Source organism: Bos grunniens, chromosome 6 (assembly GCF_055505025.1).
Source record: "Bos grunniens cultivar Pamir isolate PY7600 chromosome 6, Bosgru_T2T1.0, whole genome shotgun sequence".
In the NCBI taxonomy this organism is placed as follows: Eukaryota; Metazoa; Chordata; class Mammalia; order Artiodactyla; family Bovidae; genus Bos; species Bos grunniens.
Window position 1 is genome coordinate 1974932 of NC_141170.1, and position 22329 is coordinate 1997260.

Here is a 22329-nt window from a genome sequence, read left to right on the forward strand (position 1 = left end):
AGATCCCACATGCTACAGGGCAACTAAGCCCAGACGCTGCGCCTGAGAGCCCGCCCTGCAGTGAGGGGCAGCCTGTGCTGCACAGCCAGACGCTTAAAAAAGGGATAACTAAGCCCAGACGCTGCGCCTGAGAGCCCGCCCTGCAGTGAGGGGCAGCCTGTGCTGCACAGCCAGACGCTTAAAAAAGGGATAACTAAGCCCAGACGCTGCGCCTGAGAGCCCGCCCTGCAGTGAGGGGCAGCCTGTGCTGCACAGCCAGACGCTTAAAAAGGGAGAAAGCAGTGTAAGTGCACTGGAGTCTTAATATCCTGCAGTGGGTGGGAAATGGCTCAGTTATTAAACACCAATTTGAGAGACGATTACATATTACGAAAAACAATTATAAAGACCATGTGAAAACATGAATATTATGAAAGTATAAAATGTATACTGTTTATACCTATATGAATTATGTGTCTGTACACACACATACACACAAAGAGAAAAGAAGTGATTACAACTGGCTGTGTAGTATTTTTGTTAATGTGGGACCTGACATCATGCTTCTAAAATTTATGTGTAGGGAAAAGGCCTAGAAGAGACAAGCACTCCTGACAAACTAGGTAATGTGCTTTTTCCTATCAAGTGTCAAACTTATGATGATAATGAAAACAGTGTTCTTTAGGCAAGAGAAAAAACAGATTAATCAGTGAGACAGAACCCAGAACTGGATCTGTGTCCATTGAAAGCAGATACACAAGAGTTGACATTGCAGATCGGCAAGGGAGTGATAGACCAGGCTATGGTTGGTGCCGGCACAACGAGCTTGAGAAGTCAGAGTGGGAAAGCTGTATCGGATTTTTCCCTTATACAGTACAGGCTTAACAAGCAATTCCAGTGATTTAAGGATTACACGTGAAAAATAATACTTTAATCATTTTGTTGTTCAGTCACTTAGCTGTGTCCAACTTTTTGCGACCCCACGGACTTCAGCATGCCAGGTTAGGATCAATATAAATGAAAAAATTGACTTTTAACCTCTGACCGAAGGAAAGTTGTCTTACGACACCAAAGCACTTATCATAAAAGAAAAGATGAAAAAAAAAAAAAAGAAAAGATGGATAAATTTGACTATGTTAAACAAATTCCTTGTCATTAAAAGACACCATAAAAAGAATGAAAATAAAGGTTACAGTCTAGAATATTTTGCCTCACGGGTGCTGGTGGTTGTCAATTGCTTGGTCGTGTCCGACTCTTTGTGACCCCATGGACTGCAGCACACCAGGCTTCCCTGTCCTTCACCATCTCCCAGAGCTTCCTCAACTCACGTCCATGGAGTCGGTGATGCCATCCAACCATCTCATCCTCTGTTCCCTTCTCCGTCTGCCTTCAGTCTTTCCCAGCCTCAGGGTCTTTTCCAATGAGACAGGTTTTCGCATCAGCTGGCCAAAGTATTGGAGCTTCAGCTTCAGCATCAGTCCTTCCAATGCATGAAGATTCAGGGTTGATTTCCATTAGGCTTGACTGATTGGAGCTCCTTGCAGTCCAAGGGACAATCTCAAGAGTCTTCTCCAACACCACAGTTCAAAAACATCAATTCTTTAGTGCTCAGCTTTCTTTATGGTTCAACTCTCACATCCATACATGACTACTGGAAAAACCATAGATTTGACTATATGGACCTTTGTTAGCAAAGTAATGTCTCTGCTTTTTAAGGTGCTGTCTAGGTTTTTCATAGCTTTTCTTCCACGGAGCAAGCGTCTGTTAATTTCATGGCTGCAGTCCCCGTCTGCAGGGTTTTTGGAGCCCAAGAAAATAAAATCTTTCACTGTTTTAATTGTTTCCCCAAGTATTTGCCACGAAATGATGGGACAGGTTGCTATGATCTTAGTTTTTTGAATGTTGAGTTTTAAGCCAGCTTTTTCACTTTCCTCTTTCACCTTCATCAAGAGGCTCTTTGGTTCCTCTTTGCTTTCTGCCATAAGGGTGGTGTCATCTGCATGTCTGAAGTTATTGATACTTCTTCTGGCAATCTTGATTGCAGCTTGTGCTTCATCCAGCCTGGCATTTCGCATGATGAACTCTGCATATAAGTTGAATAAGAAGGGTGACAGTATACAGCCTTGATGTACTCCTTTCCCAATTTGTAACCAGTCTGTTGCCCATGTCCAGTTCTAACGGTTGCTTCTTGACCTGCATATAGGTTTCTCAGGAGGCAAGTAAGGTGGTCTGGTATTCCCATCTCTTGAAGAATTTTCCACAGTTTGTTGTGTTCCACACAGTCAAAGGCTTTAGTATAGTCAATGAAGCAGAGGTAGATGTTTTTCTGGAACTTTCTTGCTTTTTTTATGATCCATCAGATGTTGGCAATGTGATCTCTGGTTCCTCTGCCTTTTCTAAATACAGCTTGAGCATCTGGAAGTTCTCAGTTCATGTACTGTTAAATCCTAGCTTGGAGAATTTTGAGCATCACTTTGCTAGCGTGTGAAATGAGTGCGATTGTGCAGTAATTTGAACATTCTTTGGCATTGCCTTTTTTTGGGATTGGGTTAAAACTGATCTTTTCCAGTCCTGTGGCCACTGCTGAGTTTTCCAGATTTGCTGGCATATTGAATGTAGCACTTTAACAGCGTCAGCTTTTTGGAGTTGAAGTAGCTCAGATGGAATTCCATCACCTCCATTAGCTTTGTTCATAGTGATGTTTCCTAACGCCCACTTGACTTGGCACTCCAGGATGTCTGCCTCCAGGTGAGTGATCACATCATCGTGGTTATCTGGGTCATTAAGATATTTTTTGTATAGTTCTGTGTATTCTTGCCACCTCTTTTAATATCTTCTGCTTCTGCCTCATGGGTAGCTAACAAAAAATTAGTATCCAGACTAGATACAGAACTATCAGTAAGAAAAGGGTGTGCGTGTGTGCTAAGTCACTTCATTCTGACTGTCTGCGACCCCATGGACTGTAGCCCACCAGGGACTATTTGCAGAGTGAAGGAGCGAGGCAGGCCATATGAGGACGTCGCTGCCACTGTCCACACAGACCCCATGTGTATTTCTGTTTGGGCCCCTGCAGAAGTCACTGTGCTGGTGAGGAAGTTGACCAAATGCCGTGAGGCCTTTCCAACCACCACTGAATTCCATCCGCCTGACGCTAGTTAGAATTCTTGGCCCAGGAGTAAATGTATTCCATCCCAGTAGGTTTGCGAAGTCTTTTGAGTCTGTTCCCAAATCATTAAAAATTAGACTACATTTCATTAGGACAGGACTCTTTTTTTCCTCTCTTAGGACAGGTCTCGTTTTTTTTTCCCTTTCTTAACTACATAACTAGCATCTCGCACAAATCCATCATATGTGACAGATCTGTACTGAACGAATTGTTGAAAGAGAACTATATTGTGGAAGGCAGAAATAGACCTGAGGAGTGAGGGTGCGATGTGTAGAAACTCTTCATCAAGCAGAGAACAACTTCCTCTTATTCGTGATTTTTATGATTGTTCGCTACCCTCTAGGTTTTGAGTACTTAAAAAAAATATTTTTTTTTGAGTTTTAAAAAGTAACTCTTGAAAAAAAAAAAAACTCTTGGTTTTCATTATTACACTCTTGAGGAGATCAGCTTTTTATACATGGTACTGGTTTGGTAGCCTATAGGTTTTTCTCTTCATAAGGTTAATTATCATGAATATGATCAAGGCACACTTTATATACCTAATAAGCTACTACAGCGTAATAATAGAAAGCTTTCAGATCACCTCTTAGCTTTGTGATAGGCCCTATAATTAAGTGCATTCCTGTGTAGCACACCTAATGTTCACAGAAAACTTGTAAGTCTATGGACAGGAAGAGATGCAGATGATTTCAGTAGGATTTTTGAGCTAATTTGCTAATTCTCCCCACAGACCAGAGTGAGCTCGGAGCAGGAGCATTTCCTCATTGTACCTTTTGGACTTCTCTACAGTGAAGTGACTGCATCCAGTTTGGTAAGAATGTCCTTGGCTTCTTGGGCATAGACATAAAATTCAAGAAAGAGGGCAAAGTCTGTTTTGTGTGATTAACTCACGGGAAAACTTTTAGGTATTAACACTTTAAACTTTGTTTTAAATAATTTCTAGTTAGGACAACTTGAAATCCTCATGATACTTGGTCTGTTTTCTTACTGCAGGTTAAAGTCAACCTGCAAGGAGACATAGTGGACCGTGGGAGCACCAACCTCGGTGTGAACCAGGCTGGCTTCACACTGCACTCGGCCATCTATGCTGCACGCCCGGACGTGAGGTGTGTCGTGCACATCCACACGCCAGCCGGGGCTGCGGTGAGTGTGTGCTGCTCTGGCAGAGCCTGAGGTTGGAGGGTGCTCGGGGAGCAGGGCTTCACCTTTCCTCTGCGTTGCCCTCCCTTGTCGCAGCAAGTCAGTGCCCTTCATCTCGTTGGATTAGAAAACTCTTTTACTACTGTGTGTGACTTTATTAAGAGAATATATATATGTTATATATATGTATATGTATTTAAGGGGTCCATTTACTAATTTTTTTTAAACTTCATTTTTTGTAATTTTATCTTTATTTATTTTTGGCTGTGCTGGTCTTCGTTGCTGCGTGGGCTTCTCTCCAGGCGCACTGGGGGCTCCTCTCTTGCTGTGGCGCGTAGGCTCTAGGCGCACAGGCTGTGGCTGCGGCGCGCAGGCATCCCTAGTTGTGGCCCCCAGGCCCCTAGCACAGGCTCAGGAGCTGTGCTCACGGGCTTCGTTGCCCTGAGGCATGTGGTCTCGGAATTCCCTGATAGAACCCGTGTCTTCAGTATTAGCAGTTGGATTCTTTACTTTACCACTGAGTCACCAGGGAGGCCCAGCTATCTAATTTTGAAAAACGTAATAAATCTGAAAATGTCGTAAGACTTAACAGAGAATCGGTGTGTTAAAGAGGGGAGTGAGACTTCAGTGCCTGGGAGGCTGTGTGGGAAGTGCAGAGTGACAGCAGTGAGTGGAGGCTCCTTGTTTGAGAGGAGGAGTGGGGGAGATGGGGTGGTGGGGGGAGGAGCTGTGGGCTCCTCCCTGTGGAAGGGCCAGTAGGGTATAGGAGACTTGCGCCTGCTTGATGGACTGTGGGAAGGAGTCCCGTATAGGTGGAGAGGTTGAGGCCTAGAGACAAACCCAGCCAGCGGTCCACGGGTAACCTGCCTGGAGTCAGCGGAACCTAGGTTGATTGTGACTTGGGAGGAGTAAGAAGCCAAGGGAAGGGAGATCCTAGCTGGTCCAGTGGGCAGGACGCCACGTGGTCACTGCTGTCGCCTGGGTTCAGTCCCTGGTTGGGGAGCTGAGATCTTGTGAGCTGTGTGATGTAACTGGTCCAGGCCCTTAGAGGAGACTCAGCTCCAGCCGTGAGCTGGCCAGGAGCCTTCCCCATGCTGATGACCAAGTCTGGGCCCTCTGGTACAAACAAGCCACCTGACAAAGCCTCAGACCCCTCAGTATGAAAAATAGGCTTTCTGACAGCCCTGTGAGAGCCAAACACTCAAGAGCGAGCTGGAATTGGCTTTTTATCACCAGTTTTGTATTTTAATGACTTTCTGGGTTGGTTTCTTTGACAGATGACCTCATTGATTAAGAAATACCGGATTTTACTCTATCTGGATGTTTTAATGTCATAGATCTTTGCTTGTATGGATGAATGTGAGAATCTGGTTTGTTTGCTTTACTTTGAAGATACAGGTCTTAATGTTGGCATCAGTTTATTAGATATCATTCTCCAAGTGATACAGGTCTTCCAACCCAGAAAAATCCATGCTTTCAAAGGAACTGTTAGAGGTACCTTTGAGAATATGGTTGTTACAAATATCTAGCATGTAATTTGTTTTAAAACTTAACAAAGTAACTTTAGTTTGTAATGAAATACTTATAGAAAAACTGTTACTGTGAAAGGAATTAAATAATGATATTGCCTTTTTTGGGGGTATTGTGTTTTTAGATTAACTTCTCTGTAAGAAATTATTACAGTTATAATTTAAATCTCTGGAGGTTGTTCGTCTAGGTAGAAGACATTTAAAATTAGCATATTCTAAGGTCAGTTTGGAAAATTTAAGGAAACTAAAGGGCTATATGGACACTTAGATTTTTCACTTAATGTAGAGAAATTGTACAGTATACTTATCCTAAACCTTTATAAATTTCCTTTTATCTGATTTTCAGGTGTTCTATCGCACCTACGAACTAAGGTGAAAAGTACACAAAAACCTCTCGGCTCTTCAGAAGCCTCTCTCTGCAGCACTGTGCCTCATTTAGAGGAGGCCATTGTCTCTCCCTGCAGCAGCTTTGGGACTAATCTTATTAAATCTGAGCTCACTTCTTGTTTACAGTCAGTGTGGGAGAAATCCAGAAAGATGTGAAATTTTTTTGAAGTCTTCCTTGATAGTGGTGGCTTTGATTTTTTAAAGTATGGATTGGTAATAAGACCCAGAAGTAATCTTAAGGCTTATCTTAATTTCATGGGCTCCTTTATTTCTGAAAGAACAGTTTGAGGAACGCGCTTGCCAGTTGTCAGTCTGTGTGCACTCCTGACTTGTCTGCACTGATGCTGCCTCTTGTTCTCTAGGTCTCTGCGATGAAGTGTGGCCTCTTGCCCATCTCCCCTGAGGCACTTTCCCTTGGAGAAGTGGCATATCACGATTATCATGGGATTCTGGTTGATGAGGAAGAAAAAATTTTAATTCAGAAAAATTTGGGGCCTAAAAGCAAGGTCAGTAGGCATCTAATCTGGTATTTAAATTATCGAGGGAAGAAGAAAACATATCTATCTTCTTGCCTGGTACCTAGAACTTTCCTGATTCTTCCCTTAGGTTCTTATTCTCCGGAATCACGGCCTTGTGTCTGTTGGAGAGAGCGTTGAGGAGGCCTTCTATTACATCCACAACCTTGTGGTTGCCTGTGAGATCCAGGTAGGCAGTGGCCGTTCCATGTGGTCTGGTCATTTCTAACTTAATTTTTCAAATACGTAAGTCACTACCATTTATGGAGGGCTAGCATATACTGGCCCTGATATCAGGTGCTTATTTATGTTGTTATGGGTCTTTTCGTTTGAACCCAGGCACTTCTTTTGAGAAGTAGGCTCAGGGAGTAGAGCTTTGCCCGCAGTCTCACAGCTCTAGGTGCTGCTTATGCCAGGTCTGCCAAGCTCCCCGTTTGCACATTATTCATTGTTACCCGGCTTACATCTGTGTATTTACCCTGACGTATGTCTGTGTAGTAGCAGCTGCCAGTCTCCTTTATATGACCTTGGAAGGGGCTTTGTTTTCCCATTTATTCTTCAAGTATGAGTGCCCAGTATTTTTTCATGCTAAAGACAAATTTCTGAAAATAGTCTTGTGATTTATCTGTCACTTCCATCTTGCATTTTTTATTCTTGCAGTGATTTGGTTTCTTTTGACACCTCCATTTCTATTGAAGTGATCTCTCATAGTCATCTGACCTGCTTGATCAGTAAGGAACTCCAACTGTTGTGTTTGCTTGTTTTGGAAAAGGTTCGAACTCTGGCGAGTGCGGGAGGGCCAGACAATTTAGTCCTCCTGGATCCTGGGAAGTACAAAGCCAAGTCCCGGGCCCCTGGGTCCCCGGCAGGGGAAGGCAGCGGATCACCGCCCAAGTGGCAGATTGGCGAGCAGGAGTTTGAAGCCCTCATGCGGATGCTGGATAATCTGGTAAGAATGTGGTCACCGCTCGATGGTACTGCTTTCATCCTAAGAGCACAAATGTTGGGGTTTCTATAGTTAGTGGATGGTGTTATGAAATTACTGTTTTCAGGCAGTGTCAGAATGCTGTGTCTCCAGAACCATGAATATGTACCAGGGCAGTTTAAGTTCTAAGCTAAATTGTGATTGAATACACAGGTGAGGGTTTCTTGTCTCCTTTTGTTTTTAAAGATAGCATCATTTGGACTATGTGGGGATAGTAGCACAGAGGATAGTGTACTTTGCTGAGTAACTGAGTCCTTGAGTAGCAGGGTCAGCTCAGGACCCGTCAGTCCGAAAGCAAGCTGTCCAGGGGGCCTTTCTGCATCAGTCAGTTAGCCGAGCGTCTTGTTTGTTATAACAGTAAATTCTAGCCACGTGGGGCCTGTCTGCTGTGTTTCACATACTTTGCTGCCGATCTGTCACGTGGGAGACCCTTTGCTGCCTCCTGAAGGGACAGGGAGCCCAGTGTGGTACAGAGTGCGACCATGGGGCTCTCAGCTTAATAGGCATGTTAAAGTAGTCTGTGGCAGGATGTGGCCTGTCTGGTTGCAGTGAGGGATGTCATCCTTTTGCAAGGATCATAGAGGAAATTTTTGTAGAGGGTGACCCTTGAGAGTGACCTCAAAGAAGAGGTCAAAGTGTGACAGCTTATGCTGGGAAAAGGGAGGCAACTGTAACATGGCCATGGGCACGGCCGGAGACCCAGCCGCGGGCACGATGGACAGCCTGGCCAAGGGGCAGGACCGTGCCTTTCTGGTCCGTCTCTGATCTCACCAGTCGGTTTAAATGTTAGGGTCGAAGCAACCTCAGTAAAGGTAAATGGCTCGGTGCTGGGCCCTTCTGCTGCTGCAGCGTCACATCTCTTAGATAGGGTTCAGGGGTCCGTCCTGTGGCCACATGGACATAAAGTAGTGGGCGTGTGGGGCAGAGAAGCCATTGAAAGGGCTGGTGCCGGCTTCACGTGAGTTCCCACCATTGGACCAGGTCTTGGTGGGGATGGGTGGCTTCAGGAGGCAGGAAGTTTCACTTTTCTGAAGAGAACAACTCATGGATCTGGTTCAGCGTGTGCTAAGTGTCCTCAGAAGGTTCTTCTCCCTGAAGTTCTCCGACTTAGGAGAATGTTGCTGTAAAGGGAGGGCTGGGAGTGAACGGCTAAGCAGTGATGACGACAGCGTGGGTATCACTGAGGAGGGTGGTGCCTGGAGAGCAGACTCTCCTGACTGCTGAGCTCGTGTGCTCAGGGAGGGTGGGCTGTGCTGACGGACTGTCTACTCTAGCTGTGAGCGGGGACACAGTCTTGCCCTCGGGGAGTTCATGGCCTTGTCGGGAAATGGACAGACAGATCCCACATGTAGCCCAGACCTCGACGTGTGCCTGACAGAGCACGACGGCAGTTGCCAGGACAGAGATGGGGCTTGAGCCAGGACTGGGCCCGGGGACAGGAAAGGAATTGAGCTCATGGAGGTCATCAGTGGAAGTGGCAGGGAGGGTAGTGCAGTCTCAGGAAAGTCACCCAGAGCAGGCTGAGAGTGGGGACGTAACCCTGGCATCTGACCCGGGGTCCGGCACCAGAGGAGCCGGGCAAAGCAGGGGTCGTGGGGGCTCCAGTCTCACCATGCCTTCTTCTCTCCCTCGGGCAGACACTTTGACCTTTTCCTGCTCTTACACCTACAAGCCAAATGGGGATGGGAGGGAGAAGTAAAAGTCAAGAGAACACCAGCCTGCCACATCTTTTGCACTCAGTACATTCTGGAAGGTGCAGAGAGAGAGAATTAGAGTTGGTAACTCTAATTTGAGGGGGGCGGAGATAAAGGATGAAAGAAGATAAGCGAGATTACAGCAAGGGTATTTATTTGGTGCCCTTAATGTGCACAGGTTATCCTTAATATTAGAGGCTCTGTGGTTTATGAGAAATAAACGTCGACAGCAATCACTGACTGTAGTCTGTGTTTTAGTTTATCATCTGATCAACTGTATATGTTTGCTAATAACTCAGTCAGTAGAGAGTAGTTGAAGATTCTCACACTGTAGGAAATATTTCATATGATAGTCATAAACATTTCTGGCATACACAGAAGAAATGCTAACTTGTTACCCAGAAAATCAAGATATAATTCCAGCTTCTCAAAAGAAGGAATAAAGCCGATTTTTAACATACAGCACGTCTCAGGTCTGAGTTTTGCTCTGATTTTGGTCTGGCATTTAAAGGGGAAGAATAAAGAAAGACACGCCACACCCCCTCAGAATAAAAGTTAGTGACGTCCTGGATGGTTTATTTGGAATTCTTGAAGATTACTCAAGAGCCCTGACTTTCAGCAAGAGGAAACCTGAATGAATTAAGAACTGTATGTTTCAGAAGACAGTGTTACTTTTTATTCTTCAACAAAGCATGTTCGTAAATGGGAAAAAAGCGTGTTAAAAAGGGAAGACACTTACCTGTCTTCCTGAGTGTAGTTACAAAACAAAAGTAAACAACGGCCAACTGCACTCGGGTCATTACCACCGCGCTTTGACTGTTGTAAGGGAATGGTTGGTAATGAAGGCGGCCTCCAACGAGGAGGAGCTCCCAGAGGGGAAGGAGAATCCCCACATTGAGAGCAACGTTTCTGAAGTAGCTTGGCAGGTGGCATGTAGCCACTGACTCATCCTGGCTACCAGCCCTGTGTGATCCTTTCAAACCTGAACCCCCTCATCATTCACAGTGAAGGCATCATTCACAGTGAAGGTGTCCTCACCTGGTTCAGGTATGACAGGGAGTCCAGGCACAGTCCAGGCTGAGTCAGGTCCTTGGCGTCGGGCCTCCCAAGGCTGCAGTCAGGGTGTTGGCCTGGGCTGGGTTCTCAGCAGAAGGTTCTCATGGTGGAGGATCCACTTCCAGGCTCTGCACATGGTGGGCAGACTTGATGTTCTTGCCGCTCAGGCGTCAGGGCAGCTTGTTCTTTGAGTGCCAGCAGTGGACCCGGAGACCCTCTCAGGGTGAGCACTGCACTCTCCTGCAGCAAGCCTGTCACCTTGGCCGAATGCTTCTGCCTTGAAGCAGGCCCTGGTCCCGCTGATAGCACAGGGGAAGGGGTTTATGGCGGTGGGGGCCCTGGGGCCAGTCGTGTCGGTCAGGCTCCCGGACACTCAGTTCTGGAGACTGGTGAGTGAGGCATCATCCTGGCCTGGAGATGCTGTCTGTGGGCTCAGCACACAGCGGGCACACGGGCTTGGTGCTGTTACAGAGGTGGGAGTTAGCAGGCTGCGGGCTGTGAAGTGCAGGAGCCCAGGGTTGAAGGCTCACTCCAGTGCTGCTGCGTTTAGGGATGAAGCGATTTTGCCAGGTACCAGCTGTCTGAGGTGTTTGGTCTTCCTGAAAGATTATCACAGTATTTAAACTGCGACTGAAACGGTTAAAAAAAAAAGTGTTAAGTACGTTGATTAATATAACTTGTTCTGTAGCCAACAGCAGGTAAACCCAGGTTGCCTTTTGAATTTTAACTTTTTCTTGATACATATATATATAAACAACAGGGTGCCTATATTAATTCTTAAGAATTGAACATACTGTGTAAGCAGCACCTATATCCAATTCCAGCACCCAGAACCTCCTGTCCCCACTTTGAGTCTCTTACTGCGTCCCAGGGGTGACCCCGGTCCCTCCTTCTGACAGCGCAGACTGGTTTTCCTCTTTCTGTGAATGGAGTCGCATGGGCTGTTCTTCCACATTGGGTTTCTCTCATCAGTGTCGAGTTGGTGAAGATTCGTGCAGATGTCTCCCCTGGTAACAGTGTGTTCTCCCTGCTGTGTCCCGTTCTGCTGTGTGAATGGACCACAGTTCACCCCTTCCACTGCTGGTGGACTCGTGGGTTTTTACTCTGGGGCCTTGGGAATCCTGCTGCTGTTGGCATTTTCGTACCTGTGAACACACTTGCAGTTCTCCTGGGCAGCCCTGTCCATGGGGTGTGCATACTCTGCTTGTATAGGCGTTTCCAGCTTTCTCAAGTGAAGCACTGATTTTGAGACCTGGAGTAGTGACTGTCTCTTTCTTTTCGGCCCCTAGGGTTATAGAACTGGCTACCCTTACCGATACCCTGCTCTGAGAGAGAAATCTAAAAAGCACAGCGATGTGGAGGCTCCTGCCAGTGTCACAGGTTACTCGCTTGCTAGTGACGGGGATTCGGGCACTTGCTCCCCTCTCAGACACAGTTTTCAGAAGCAACAGCGAGAGAAGACGAGGTGGCTGAACTCTGGCCGGGGCGACGATGCTTCTGAGGAAGGGCAGAACGGAAGCAGTCCCAAGGCGAAGACTAAGGTGTGGACGAACATTACACACGATCACGTCAAACCCTTGCTGCAGTCTCTCTCGTCCGGTGTCTGCGTGCCAAGCTGTATTACCAACTGCTTGGTCTGTGCCTACTTACTGTTCATAGTTAGATGACGTAGAGCAAGTCGGCTCGCTGGGGCTTCGGAGGCTCTGGGACTCTCACCCTCTGACCTAGGTTTTAGGCAAACCTTCCTCGTTAACCTTCTTCAGCCTGAATTCAAATCCACTTTTGCTTCAGCTATAATTCAAGTAATACACTCTGCTTGAAACTGCTTAAGATGTATTGTGCTTCTGCAGTAATTCCAGCATTACCTAACTCTGTGCACAGCAGAAATACCACGTCACTTGCGTGGATTAACCTGAGAGTGGGAGCTGTCGTTCAGTTCAAACCGTCTTTGAAGAATCTTTAATACTTCATGACACAGATGTAGTTGGAGCATAGCCTGCTGTTTTAATGTCATAAGCTCAGCTATTTGATTTAGGTGCTAACTCAGACATGTTCTTTAAAGTCCTAGTGTTTTCTTAAGCAGTTTTCCCTCACGGCTCACGGGCATCTTCTCAGCTGGCCCTCTCGTTCGCCTCCTTCCCCGCTTGCTGTGGTCCCAGAGCCTCCGAACGCTCTCAGCCAGCCCCCTTCTGCATGGACTGTTGCATGTGAGTAGACAGCCACAGTGGAGTCTCTGGCTCCTGCTGGGTGCGGCATGGCCCAAGGGCAAGCAGGCCACCTGCCAGCGCCAGCCCCAGTCGTTGGGAGGTGAGCTTCGTGTCAGGAGGAGCGCTGCCTTGGAGGCTGCTCCGCGGTCCTGGTGCTCAGACGTCTCTGGGCAGCCCTGGCCCTGGACGGTCCACTGGGCCCTGCATCCCGGTAGGTGAGGCCTAGGTGGGGCCTCACACGAGGACGCGGGCCGGGATGCACGCGTCTCTGTGTGGTTAGTTCCGCAGGAGCAGAGGGGAAACCAACCTAGACGTCCCGAGACGGGACCCCACGCAAGCCCAGCGGGCCATCCTGCTTCCCTTGTGAAAGGGCTCCTGCTTCATAGTTTATTTACAAGAAGTACGTTCTGTCTCCCCAGGTGGGGCTGGTGTCTCCTGAGGCACAGCTGGTGAGACAGCCTCTGTGCTCCTGAGGAGCGTGTCACGTGGCAGAGACTCTGCGTGCACATGGCCGGGCTCCAAGTTGGAGCCAGTCTCCTCTTTCCTGCCTCCTCACCTTCCTTCTCTTTCTCTCTGTCCCTTTTTTTCTATTTTTATTTTATTTGTTTAGTTTCTAATTTAGTTTACTTGTTAAAGGGAGTGGGCCTAAAAATGACATTCTGCTGACCAGATACATACAGAGTGCTGAACTGCTGTGAGAAATTTTTCCTAAGTGTATATGTCACAGCAGCTTTGAGCCTTATTTACTATTTGCTTGAAAAAATATTAACTTGCTTTAGGTATTTTAGTCACTGTATAAGTTGAAGGGGAGACTTTGTTCAGCTTTTAAACTTGTTTCTTACTGTTCTGGAGTAATACGAATTCCTTGCAGTGTTCCCAGGTTGGTATATCAATTTATAATAATCGTTCTTAAGTTTTTTAACGTGTTCAAGCTTCTGAGGTGATTGTATTAATGTTTGACTAAGCATTATGTTTGATAAGAAGCTGGAGTTGTTTTTGTCTGAGGAGATAACGGCAGTGAGTACCTCGCAGCCCATGCCCATCCCACGCTGCCTGCACAGCGGCCCAGCATTGGACAGTTTTGCTGCTTTCTTCAGAATCTCTTGGTTTATGGCTATTCTATTGCCTCTTGAAAATACTCTGAAAGGCGTAACATCTGCTCTCTACCACGGGCTTGTTTTAGTGTTCAGTGCCAACTCATGCCTGAGGGTTAGAATTTGATTAAAAATCTCATATTTGATTGGAGGTCCAAAAAAAACTATGCACGGAAGGCGCATGTGCTGGTGACGTGCACTGGTATCTGAAACAGCCTTCCAGTGCGGGCCGCGAGCTTTCTGTTTTGCGGGACGCTGTCGCAACACCAGAGAAGCATTAAGTGTCAGAAGCACTTGGCGCCGCCAGACTCTTCCACCGGTAGCTGCTGTGGAAGTCTTCATAACAGTGGTTTTCTTGGGTTGAAATAGCTACGCAAACGGTGCGTTCTGATGCGGAGTTTATTTTAACGCCAACTTTGGTGATGCCCGCTCTTGCCTCACCGCACAGTCTTCCCTCACCGGGCCAGCCGCATCACACCGCTTCTCATGACCCTGTCATCTCATGCTTCCCTCCGGCTTTGGTGTTGGGGTCTCTCCGAGCAGTGAACCAATGTGCTCTGAGGGGTCCTCCACGACTAGTCCGAGGCCGTCATGGGTGTAGCTCTGTCAGCAGCCCGTGTCATGCCTGGGTCTCAGCTGGGCTTATTGACGGGCCTTGCCCGTCAGTCACAACTCTGGCTCCCTGCATGACTGGTTTCCAGCCACTGCAGTGACACTGTGGTGTGGTCATTGGTTCATCCTCTGTGAGGGTCAGTGCATGACCAGATGTGAGATGAGTTGGACAAGTTGGTGCTGTGGTGTCACTTACTGTTGTCACGATTCTGACTTGCAACTGTTCTTGGTGTTTTAGTGGACTAAAGAGGATGGACACAGAACTTCCACCTCTGCTGTCCCTAACCTGTTTGTTCCACTGAACACTAACCCAAAAGAGGTCCAGGAGATGAGGAACAAGGTGCGTACTGACCGCTGCCAGCACTCGCTGGAAACGCGTGTGGGGAGGAGGTGGCTTGTGGCTGCGGGGAGAGCGCCAGCCCTGGGCGGCCGGCGGCTGTCCCGTGACTGCCGGGTCCACCCTTCACCTGCTGTGCCGTGCACGGCGGTGAGCAGCGGGCGCTTCTGGGCCCGATGCTTGAACAACACCCCTCCCTCAGCACGGCAGAGTCCCTGGCGAGAGGAGCCTTTGCCCCTGCCTTGCCAGGTCCATTTGAAGAGTTGTGAATGTTTGGTGTGTTGGAACGTGAGACCCACCAGTGTTCACAGGGTCCCTAGAAATGGGCACACAGGGTGTCTCCCCTCAAGTTAGCGAGGGCAGTGAGAGCCATGCCTGCTGAACTTGTCCAGAAGAAGCAGCAAGTCTGGAGGGTCTGTCCAACCCTCTGAGTCTTGAGTTACTAATCAGGCTGGACGAGCAGTGTTAGGCGGGCAGGGTAGTCGTGCAGGGCCCGCCGGGGAGCAGGGCAGCCCAGAAGAGCAGCTTGTGCGTGGCTGGGGCCTGGACCAGCAGTGTTAGGCGGGCAGGGTAGTCATGCAGGGCCCGCCGGGGAGCAGGGCAGCCCAGAAGAGCAGCTTGTGCGTGGCTGGGGCTGAGCGCACACAGCAGCTTCAGGCATAGCGAACGGTCTCTGTACTGTTGATGTCTCTCTCCTTGCCATCCTCAGATTCGAGAGCAGAACCTGCAGGACATTAAGACAGCTGGACCCCAGTCCCAGGTGTTGTCTGGTGTGGTGATGGACAGGAGCCTTGTCCAGGTGAGCGCTCAGAACGGTTCTGCCGTTAGTGGGTGGCACTGACCGCCTACTCCAAGTTACTCTTAAGTTGGGAGAGGATGACTGTGAGGTAAGTGTCCTAGGCACCCAGTTCCCTTTGTTTAGAGTCTTCGTGGTAAGAAGTAATCGGCCCCTTTTCCTTGAGTTGTAGACCGAGCATCAGCATGCCCAGGGCTGTGTCCCCCAAGCCTGCTCTGCGTTGTGCACGCCTGGGTGAGGGCAATGCAGGCTGCCTGCTTGGGGCCCGGGTTTACCTGGTTCCAGCAGGAGCTGTGGGACACGCGGGAGGAGGGTGGCTGTGGTGGACGGTGGTTCTTGTCTGTTGCTGTCCACGACAGCGTGCTGCTTGGGAAAGGTGCAGCGGGTCCCTGTAAATGTGATGCACATGTACACTCACTTCTGTAGAAGGACTGCCCTTCGTGGCACCCTGAAGATAACTGTGTGAGTAGTTATCTCGGACAGTTAAGTTGCCGCCCGATGCTTTAGGCTCGACTCGCCAGGGTAGGTGACTGGTTGCTGTCTGCGGTGTGGGCCAGCGCTTGGCTCTGTGGCCCATGTTTGCACGTCGCAGCGCCACCCCCTGCCCAGGCTGCTGACGACCGTCTCGCTGCATGCTCTCTGCTGCTCCGTGCTGCGCTCTGGGTGACGTGCTCGGCTGGGCCTGGTGGACTCTGACCACTCAGTTTACTGTTGCAGGACGCACCCCTCTCTGACTGTACGGAAAGAATCGAAGGGCTCGAGCGTACAGAGCAGACCTTTAGTCCCGCTAAGTCTCTCTCTTTTAGAAAGGTACTCACTGCCCCTCCTCCGCTACCTGCCGGCACCCCTTGCTTGTCACCCGCCCCACCCCCTCCTGTCGCTGCGCCTGGTGTTGTCTTAGGTACCAAGGAGCTCTAAAGGAGTCTCTGAGCTATTTGTGAGATTGTACAAGAGGTTCTGTTCTGTCCATTCTGTTCTTTAGTTTAACATTTTGTATGAGGTTATTTTTAGACTTTTCAGCATTTTTATGTTGTGCTGAGAAGTGGTTGATCTTAGTGATGTTTCTCGAGATTTGCATGTGACTTTGGTCGGTGCATATTTTAGGACTTTGCCTACATTACAAGGTGCCAGCTGCAGAAGGCTCATGGGTCGACCACGAGCAGTGTGGCGGCTCTCCCGAGAGACCTCCCCTCTCGGCTTGCTCAGCTGTGATCCGAAAGTAATGAACATGGCAGTCAAAGGCTGTATGATTGAAAAATGTCATTTCAGAGGAATGGTAAATAAAACAAGACAGTCTTTGCCAACCCTTGTTGATGAAATGTGAAAATGAAACTGTCAGTCGCGTCCGACTCTTTGTGACCCCATAGACCATAACCCACCAGACTTCTCGGTCCATGGAGTTCTCCAGGCAAGAATACTGGCATGGGTTGCCATTTCCTTGTCCAGGGTATCTTCCGACCCAGGGGTCGAACCTGGGTCTGCCACATTGCAGGCAGGCCCTTTACCATCTAAGCCATCAGTATTTTTACCTAAAACAAAGCAAAACCAAAAAACCCTAGATAATTGTTTTGAATGTTGCAAGGGGGAAAAGGACTTAGCAAAATTTGAAATCCCAAATTGTAATTTCTCTGTGTATGTGGTACGTAGAGTCAGTGGGGAATGTATCCTGTATGACCTGCCCAGGTGGAAGGAAACTGCCTGTGCGCACTCAAGGCTGCTGGTGTCAAGGACAGACACCGCTGACTTGTGTGTACCCTGTGTGCAAAGGGAATTTTCAGGGCCTTTTTCAATTAATACATCTCTAATGAGATGCAGATATTTATTAGTGTTCCAGTTGCCAGAGAAATCAGATTTGTACTAATTCGTCTGCTGATGAAATTCTTCTGCATGTTTATACATTAATTCCACGGGTCCCATTTTTCCTTGTCCTTAGAATGAAGGACCAGTTACTTGGAGGAACTTCTCCCAGCGAGGAAGAACAGTTATCTTTTTATCCCTCTCAGCTGTTTTTCATGTTGCTCATCTGGGCCATAAGCTGTTGTGATCTTACTAGTTCATAATTTTTTCTCTCAGATACATCAAAGTGTGTTGAGTCCATGAGCCCAGGACGCTTAACCATGAAAACCCGAATCTCCCTCTGGCTTCGTGGGCTCAAGCCAGCTGGCAGTCATTGCTGTGCTGTCTCTCTGGCATTGTTTTGTGCTTGGTGGCTTCTGTTTGTGCCCTGGGAGGGCTGTCTGGGGGTGCACCTGTGAGCCGTGTTAGAGGACGCTCGTGGCCAGCCGCTCGTCCGGGTGTAGTCTGGCTCTCGCTGTGCCCAGTGGTGCTCCCAGACTTGGAAGTGCGTCACAGTCCCCTGTGGCTGCTTCGTCAAGAGTTGGATGCCTGGCTGGGAAGCTGAAAGTCTGTGAGAGGAGGTTCCTGGCTGCTCCGGAGTCCCCGCCTCAGTGGCAGACACTCGCCCGTGAGTGTGGCCTCAGGGCGGGTGGCCGAGGATGCCGCTCCCGGCGGCAGGTGTGTGTTCTGCTTCTCCTCCACCGTCCTCTCCTGGTGCTCACGTTTGCACCCTGGTCTTCTTCCCACCCAGTGTACTTCATTTTCACGGCGCCAATGTCTTTGACACCCTGGTGAGCAGGGCAGCGGGTCCCAGCCACACCCGACACTCGGGACCGCGGAGCCCGACTGCAGGCACACTTGGCTCCAGTGCTGGGTGGGCCAGCCCTCCCCTCTGGGTTTTGTCATGAGTTGAGTTGTTAGAGGCCAGGGGGTGTGCGTCTGCTGAATGCCGTCTGGCTTGTGCAACACAAGGCTCCCTGTGCCCACGTGCACATGCAGCCCCGCTGCGCGCCGGAGACGTGAGGCGCCTGCAGCCCGCCCGGTGCACTCGCTCGGGAACTTGGTGTTGACGGTGTGTGTGGCCCAGCACCTGGAATGTGAACTCAGATCTGAACAGGTTTCACTGGTGAACACCTGTGCTCAGGTCAGGGCACTGGGCCAGGTTTGCACAGTTCTGGAGCTGGAACTGTCCCCCGACCCAGACCCCATCGGTCAGGTGCAGAAGTCACTGCTGGGCGCGTGGTGCCTCCCAGGATGGAGGGGTGAGAACCTCTCGGGGCTGCTGCAGGGAGCAGCCCTTCCACATCCCAGTTCCTCAACCCTGTTGCCCAGCAGCAGGCCTGGGGCTCTCTGCGTCCCCTCCCTCTGGAGTAACAGGGTCCCCTATCCCCGGGTCTGGTCAGAGCTTCCGGAAGGCAGCTCAGCCCTCAGCTGAGGAGTTTGGAAGAGGGAGCTTCCTGCCGGTGGAGCAGGACCCAGCCGTGCTGCACCTGGAGGACCAGGTGTCCCGGAGAAAGGGCCTTGCTTGACCACAGGGCGTAACCAGGCTTGATTCTTGATATTTTATTCCTTTACTCATTGTGAACATAAGGTTAAATGAATGTGAGTGTTCCTCTGAGAGCTTGACTCTCACTCATCTCACTGGCAGTGATACCAGGATGCAGATGCCACTCCCTAGCTGCTGCAGTTTCGAGGACGTCAGGGCTCAGCCTGTCTCAGCCTCGGTCAGGCTGCAGGCCCCTTTCAGGGAGAGTAGACAAGAAGGGACTTGTCTCAGGGCACAGAGCTGACTCAGGGCAGACGATGACCCCATCACTGTCTGGGAGGTGAGGCTCCTTCTGGGTGAAAAGCCAGGACTACCCCGGGGTCAGGCCTGCTCAGGAGGAGCCCCCCCACCCCCATCTAGGCAGCTGATCTCGAATCTGGAGGCTCTTTGAGCACAGGCTGTGGGCTCCCAGTCCTTCTCCCCTTCTGGGTCCATGTCGCTGGACAGTGACCCTCAGCCCAGGTTCCCAGGGCAGCGGTTGGCTGGTGAGCTGAAAGTCGTGGGCTGGCCTGACTCTGTCCCTTGTGCCCGGCGCTCGCATGCCCTCTGCCTGCGGTGTCGCCCCTGAGGAGAGTGCTGCCAGGCTGGGCCTGACGTCTGAACAAGTGCAGCTCCTCCTGTCTTCACTTGTTTCCAAAGTTATTGTTAAGTCACCGGACGTGTTTGGGTTCTGCCTGCCTCTCTCGGACATGAGCTGCAGAGCATGTGGGGCCAAGCAGGCAGGCTGTGGGGCGGCCTGCCTGCCGCCCACGTCCCTGGGGGCGGCCTGCCTGCTGCTGCCCGGTGGGGCCTGTCCGCTTGGCCTCCTTCCAGCCGGGGCCGCCGTGGGCTTCACTGTGCTTAAGCTTTCTTTCTTCCTTTGTGTAAGTTCTTATAGTTTTCCAGGTTCCTCAGACAAGTACTGGTGTTGTGTGTTACGTTGTCATCTCTTCGTGTCTGGAAACAAGTTCCAGGCTTTAGTTACTCAGCAGACGTACGAAGGAGCAGAGCTTGTCTGTGCTCTTAGAGCAGACGCTCGTTTCTGAGCACACCTGCCCGAGTGCTGTGGGGAACGGTGTCCAGCAGGGAGGAGGGTGATGGGCTGGAGAAATCCTTCTGCATCCCTGTCTGAGGACCTGGCCCCCTTGGGGCGCCCTCCACGCTCCGGCTGCACCTTGGTGCATTTGCACCTGAAGTCTGGAGGCTTCCTTAGGATCCGCTCTCTCTGCACCTTCAGTCTGTAGCATCAAAGTCCTGCTTCTCCTCTACGCTGCAGGCTGCTGCCCCACCTGAGCCTCAGGCGCCCCTCAGGATGCTGTGTCCCCTGTCGTCTGTCTGTCTGCCGCCACCGCCCCGCCTGGGAGGAGGGAGAGTCCTGGGGGTCCCTGCAGACCGTCTGTCCCTTTCTGTCTGCAGGGTGAGCTAGTGACGGCTTCCAAGGCCATCATCGAGAAGGAATACCAGCCCCACGTCATCGTGAGCACCACCGGCCCCAACCCCTTCACCACGCTCACCGACCGCGAGCTGGAGGAGTACCGCAGGGAGGTGGCGCGCAAGCAGAAGGGCCCCGAAGGTGAGGAGGCGCTGTCCCTGCGGGCGCCTTGTCCTGAGGGGACTTCAGGTGCGCGTCCTGACCTCCCCCAGGCTAGTCCTGGAGGACGTCAAGGGTAATCACGGCTCTAATTAGTCTGGTCGGGAGGGCCCGGAGTCCTCGCGTGAGAGAGGTCCTGCCTGCAGTCAGACGCGGTCGGGGGGAACCCCCGCTGGTCTGAGCACCGCACCAGCACGAGGCAGGGCCTGAAAAGAGCCCTGCTTGTCAGTGCTGCTGTGAAGCCTCTTGTGGGCGAGAAGGGAGGGAAGGAGTCCGTGGGCCTCTGTGGCCTCGGGAGCCCTGGCAGGCCCTCTCCCGTCCAGGTTCCGGGCCGTGCCGGCCAGTGCTCCGTCTCCTAGCTGGATAGCCGTCTGTGTTGAGGGCTCAGGACGGCCAAAGAAGAATGCATCGATTAACCTGGGATAGCTGTTGGGCAGACCAGTCTGAGTATTACTTTTAAGATGCATTCCGCCTTTGATGTATGTAGTACTTCATTGTCAACAGTTCCCCGAGGAGGGGCCTTCTCTGAACCGTCTGGTCTCATTCACACTCCAGTCGTTTTTGAGCAGTTAGGTTGTGGCAGGCCCTGTGAGTGCTGTGCGTTCCTGTGTTTCAGGACTGTTAGCTCACAGTAACCCTGAGAGCTGGGTCTTTTCTCACTGGTTAGAGCAGAGACACCTGTTCCCCAGAACAAGGCCGGGTGCGGCAGAGGCCCGCCTAGGGCTGACCCACACCCCGGCACCCAGTCTCCCCACCTTCATCTCAGCCACAGTCACGGCCCAGGGTTTTCTCTAAGCCCCGAGCGCTCCCTGGCCGGGCATGGTCACAGGCCCAGGGCCTCGCGTGGCCCCTTTCCCCACCCTGCAGAGGGGGCCCAGGCTGGGGCTGTCTTCCTGTTGGCAGCTCACAGGCTAGGAGGACATGGTTTTGTAAAACATGTTGGGACTACTTTGCAACAGAGGAAAGTAAACAGCTCTGAGAGCCAGAGCCTCCTGGAGCAGCTTTTTTCACACTTCAGGTTTTTAAAAGCAGACTCAGGCATCGTGATGGCCAGGAGAGAAACCGGCCTTCCACTGTGTCTGACACGAAGGCTCAGGAGTCTGAACCGCTCTCCCAGAGTGCCCTGGGTCGGTTGCCATGCAGCCCCTGGGGCAGGACGTCCCCTCCAGGAGGCTCGTGCCGCCCTTTCTGGCCTCAGTGTGCACACTGCTCCCTCCTGGAGGGGACGTCCCGCGGTGACCCTCCAGGGTCGATAGGGACCGTCCTGGGAGCCATTTCTGCTTCAAACACTTTCTCTGATTTCCCCCAACTTAATTTTTCTTTTTAGTCTTGTTTTAGGTCAGCTGCATATGCATCTGTGGCTGCTGTTGACATTTGAGTTGTGAAAAAGGCTGCTGTGGAATTGCCTTTCAGCTTGTTAAGTCCTCGGTGCCTGTCGCTTTCTGTTCTGTGTGCGTTCAAGTTAAGACTCCGTACACATAGATGCAGGGGGAGCCTGATCTTCGGGTCACAGCGCTGATTCTGACTGCCTCCTGGGCAGTGCAGGCGGCCTGCAGGAAGCTCTGTGAGAGCCACAGCCCTGATACGGACTGAGAAGGAGAGCTCGTGTGTGGGCCTGAGCCCCCGGTCCTGTAGCCTAATCCCAGCTCCTGTGCACAGAGCCGTGTGTCTGCCCTCTGGCCCCTCCCGGTGTCTGGGAAACCCGGATTTTTTTTTTCTTTTAGTTTAACCACAAGGCATGAGAGCTTTCTCCGCACGTGAAGGCTCTGTCAGGAGGGATGTTAGAGGGAGTGAGTGGGTGGATGTGTGTGGTGACAGCTGTGAGCATGCTGTGTGCTCACAGACCTGTCAGCATGGGAGTGGCAGCCAGGGGCCCTGCC

General features: G+C 50.5%; 1 protein-coding gene across 34 annotated transcripts in view; it reads left to right on the plus strand.

The window, feature by feature from the left end:
• The window catches only part of ADD1 (adducin 1), a 91242-nt gene that overhangs the window by 63321 nt on the left and 5592 nt on the right, over window positions 1-22329 (plus strand). For 9 of the 34 annotated variants that reach the window (XM_086404565.1, XM_086404585.1, XM_086404564.1 and 6 more), the window contains 10 exons: window positions 3876-3956; window positions 4139-4288; window positions 6564-6707; window positions 6808-6906; window positions 7489-7665; window positions 11741-12085; window positions 14603-14704; window positions 15411-15500; window positions 16215-16307; window positions 20275-20431. In XM_086404565.1, coding sequence (XP_086260691.1) covers window positions 3876-3956; window positions 4139-4288; window positions 6564-6707; window positions 6808-6906; window positions 7489-7665; window positions 11741-12085; window positions 14603-14704; window positions 15411-15500; window positions 16215-16307; window positions 20275-20431 — 1438 coding nt within the window. The remainder of the gene's footprint in view (window positions 1-3875; window positions 3957-4138; window positions 4289-6563; window positions 6708-6807; window positions 6907-7488; window positions 7666-11740; window positions 12086-14602; window positions 14705-15410; window positions 15501-16214; window positions 16308-20274; window positions 20432-22329) is intronic. The other 25 variants (XM_086404582.1, XM_086404596.1, XM_086404580.1 and 22 more) reach the window with 4 other exon arrangements.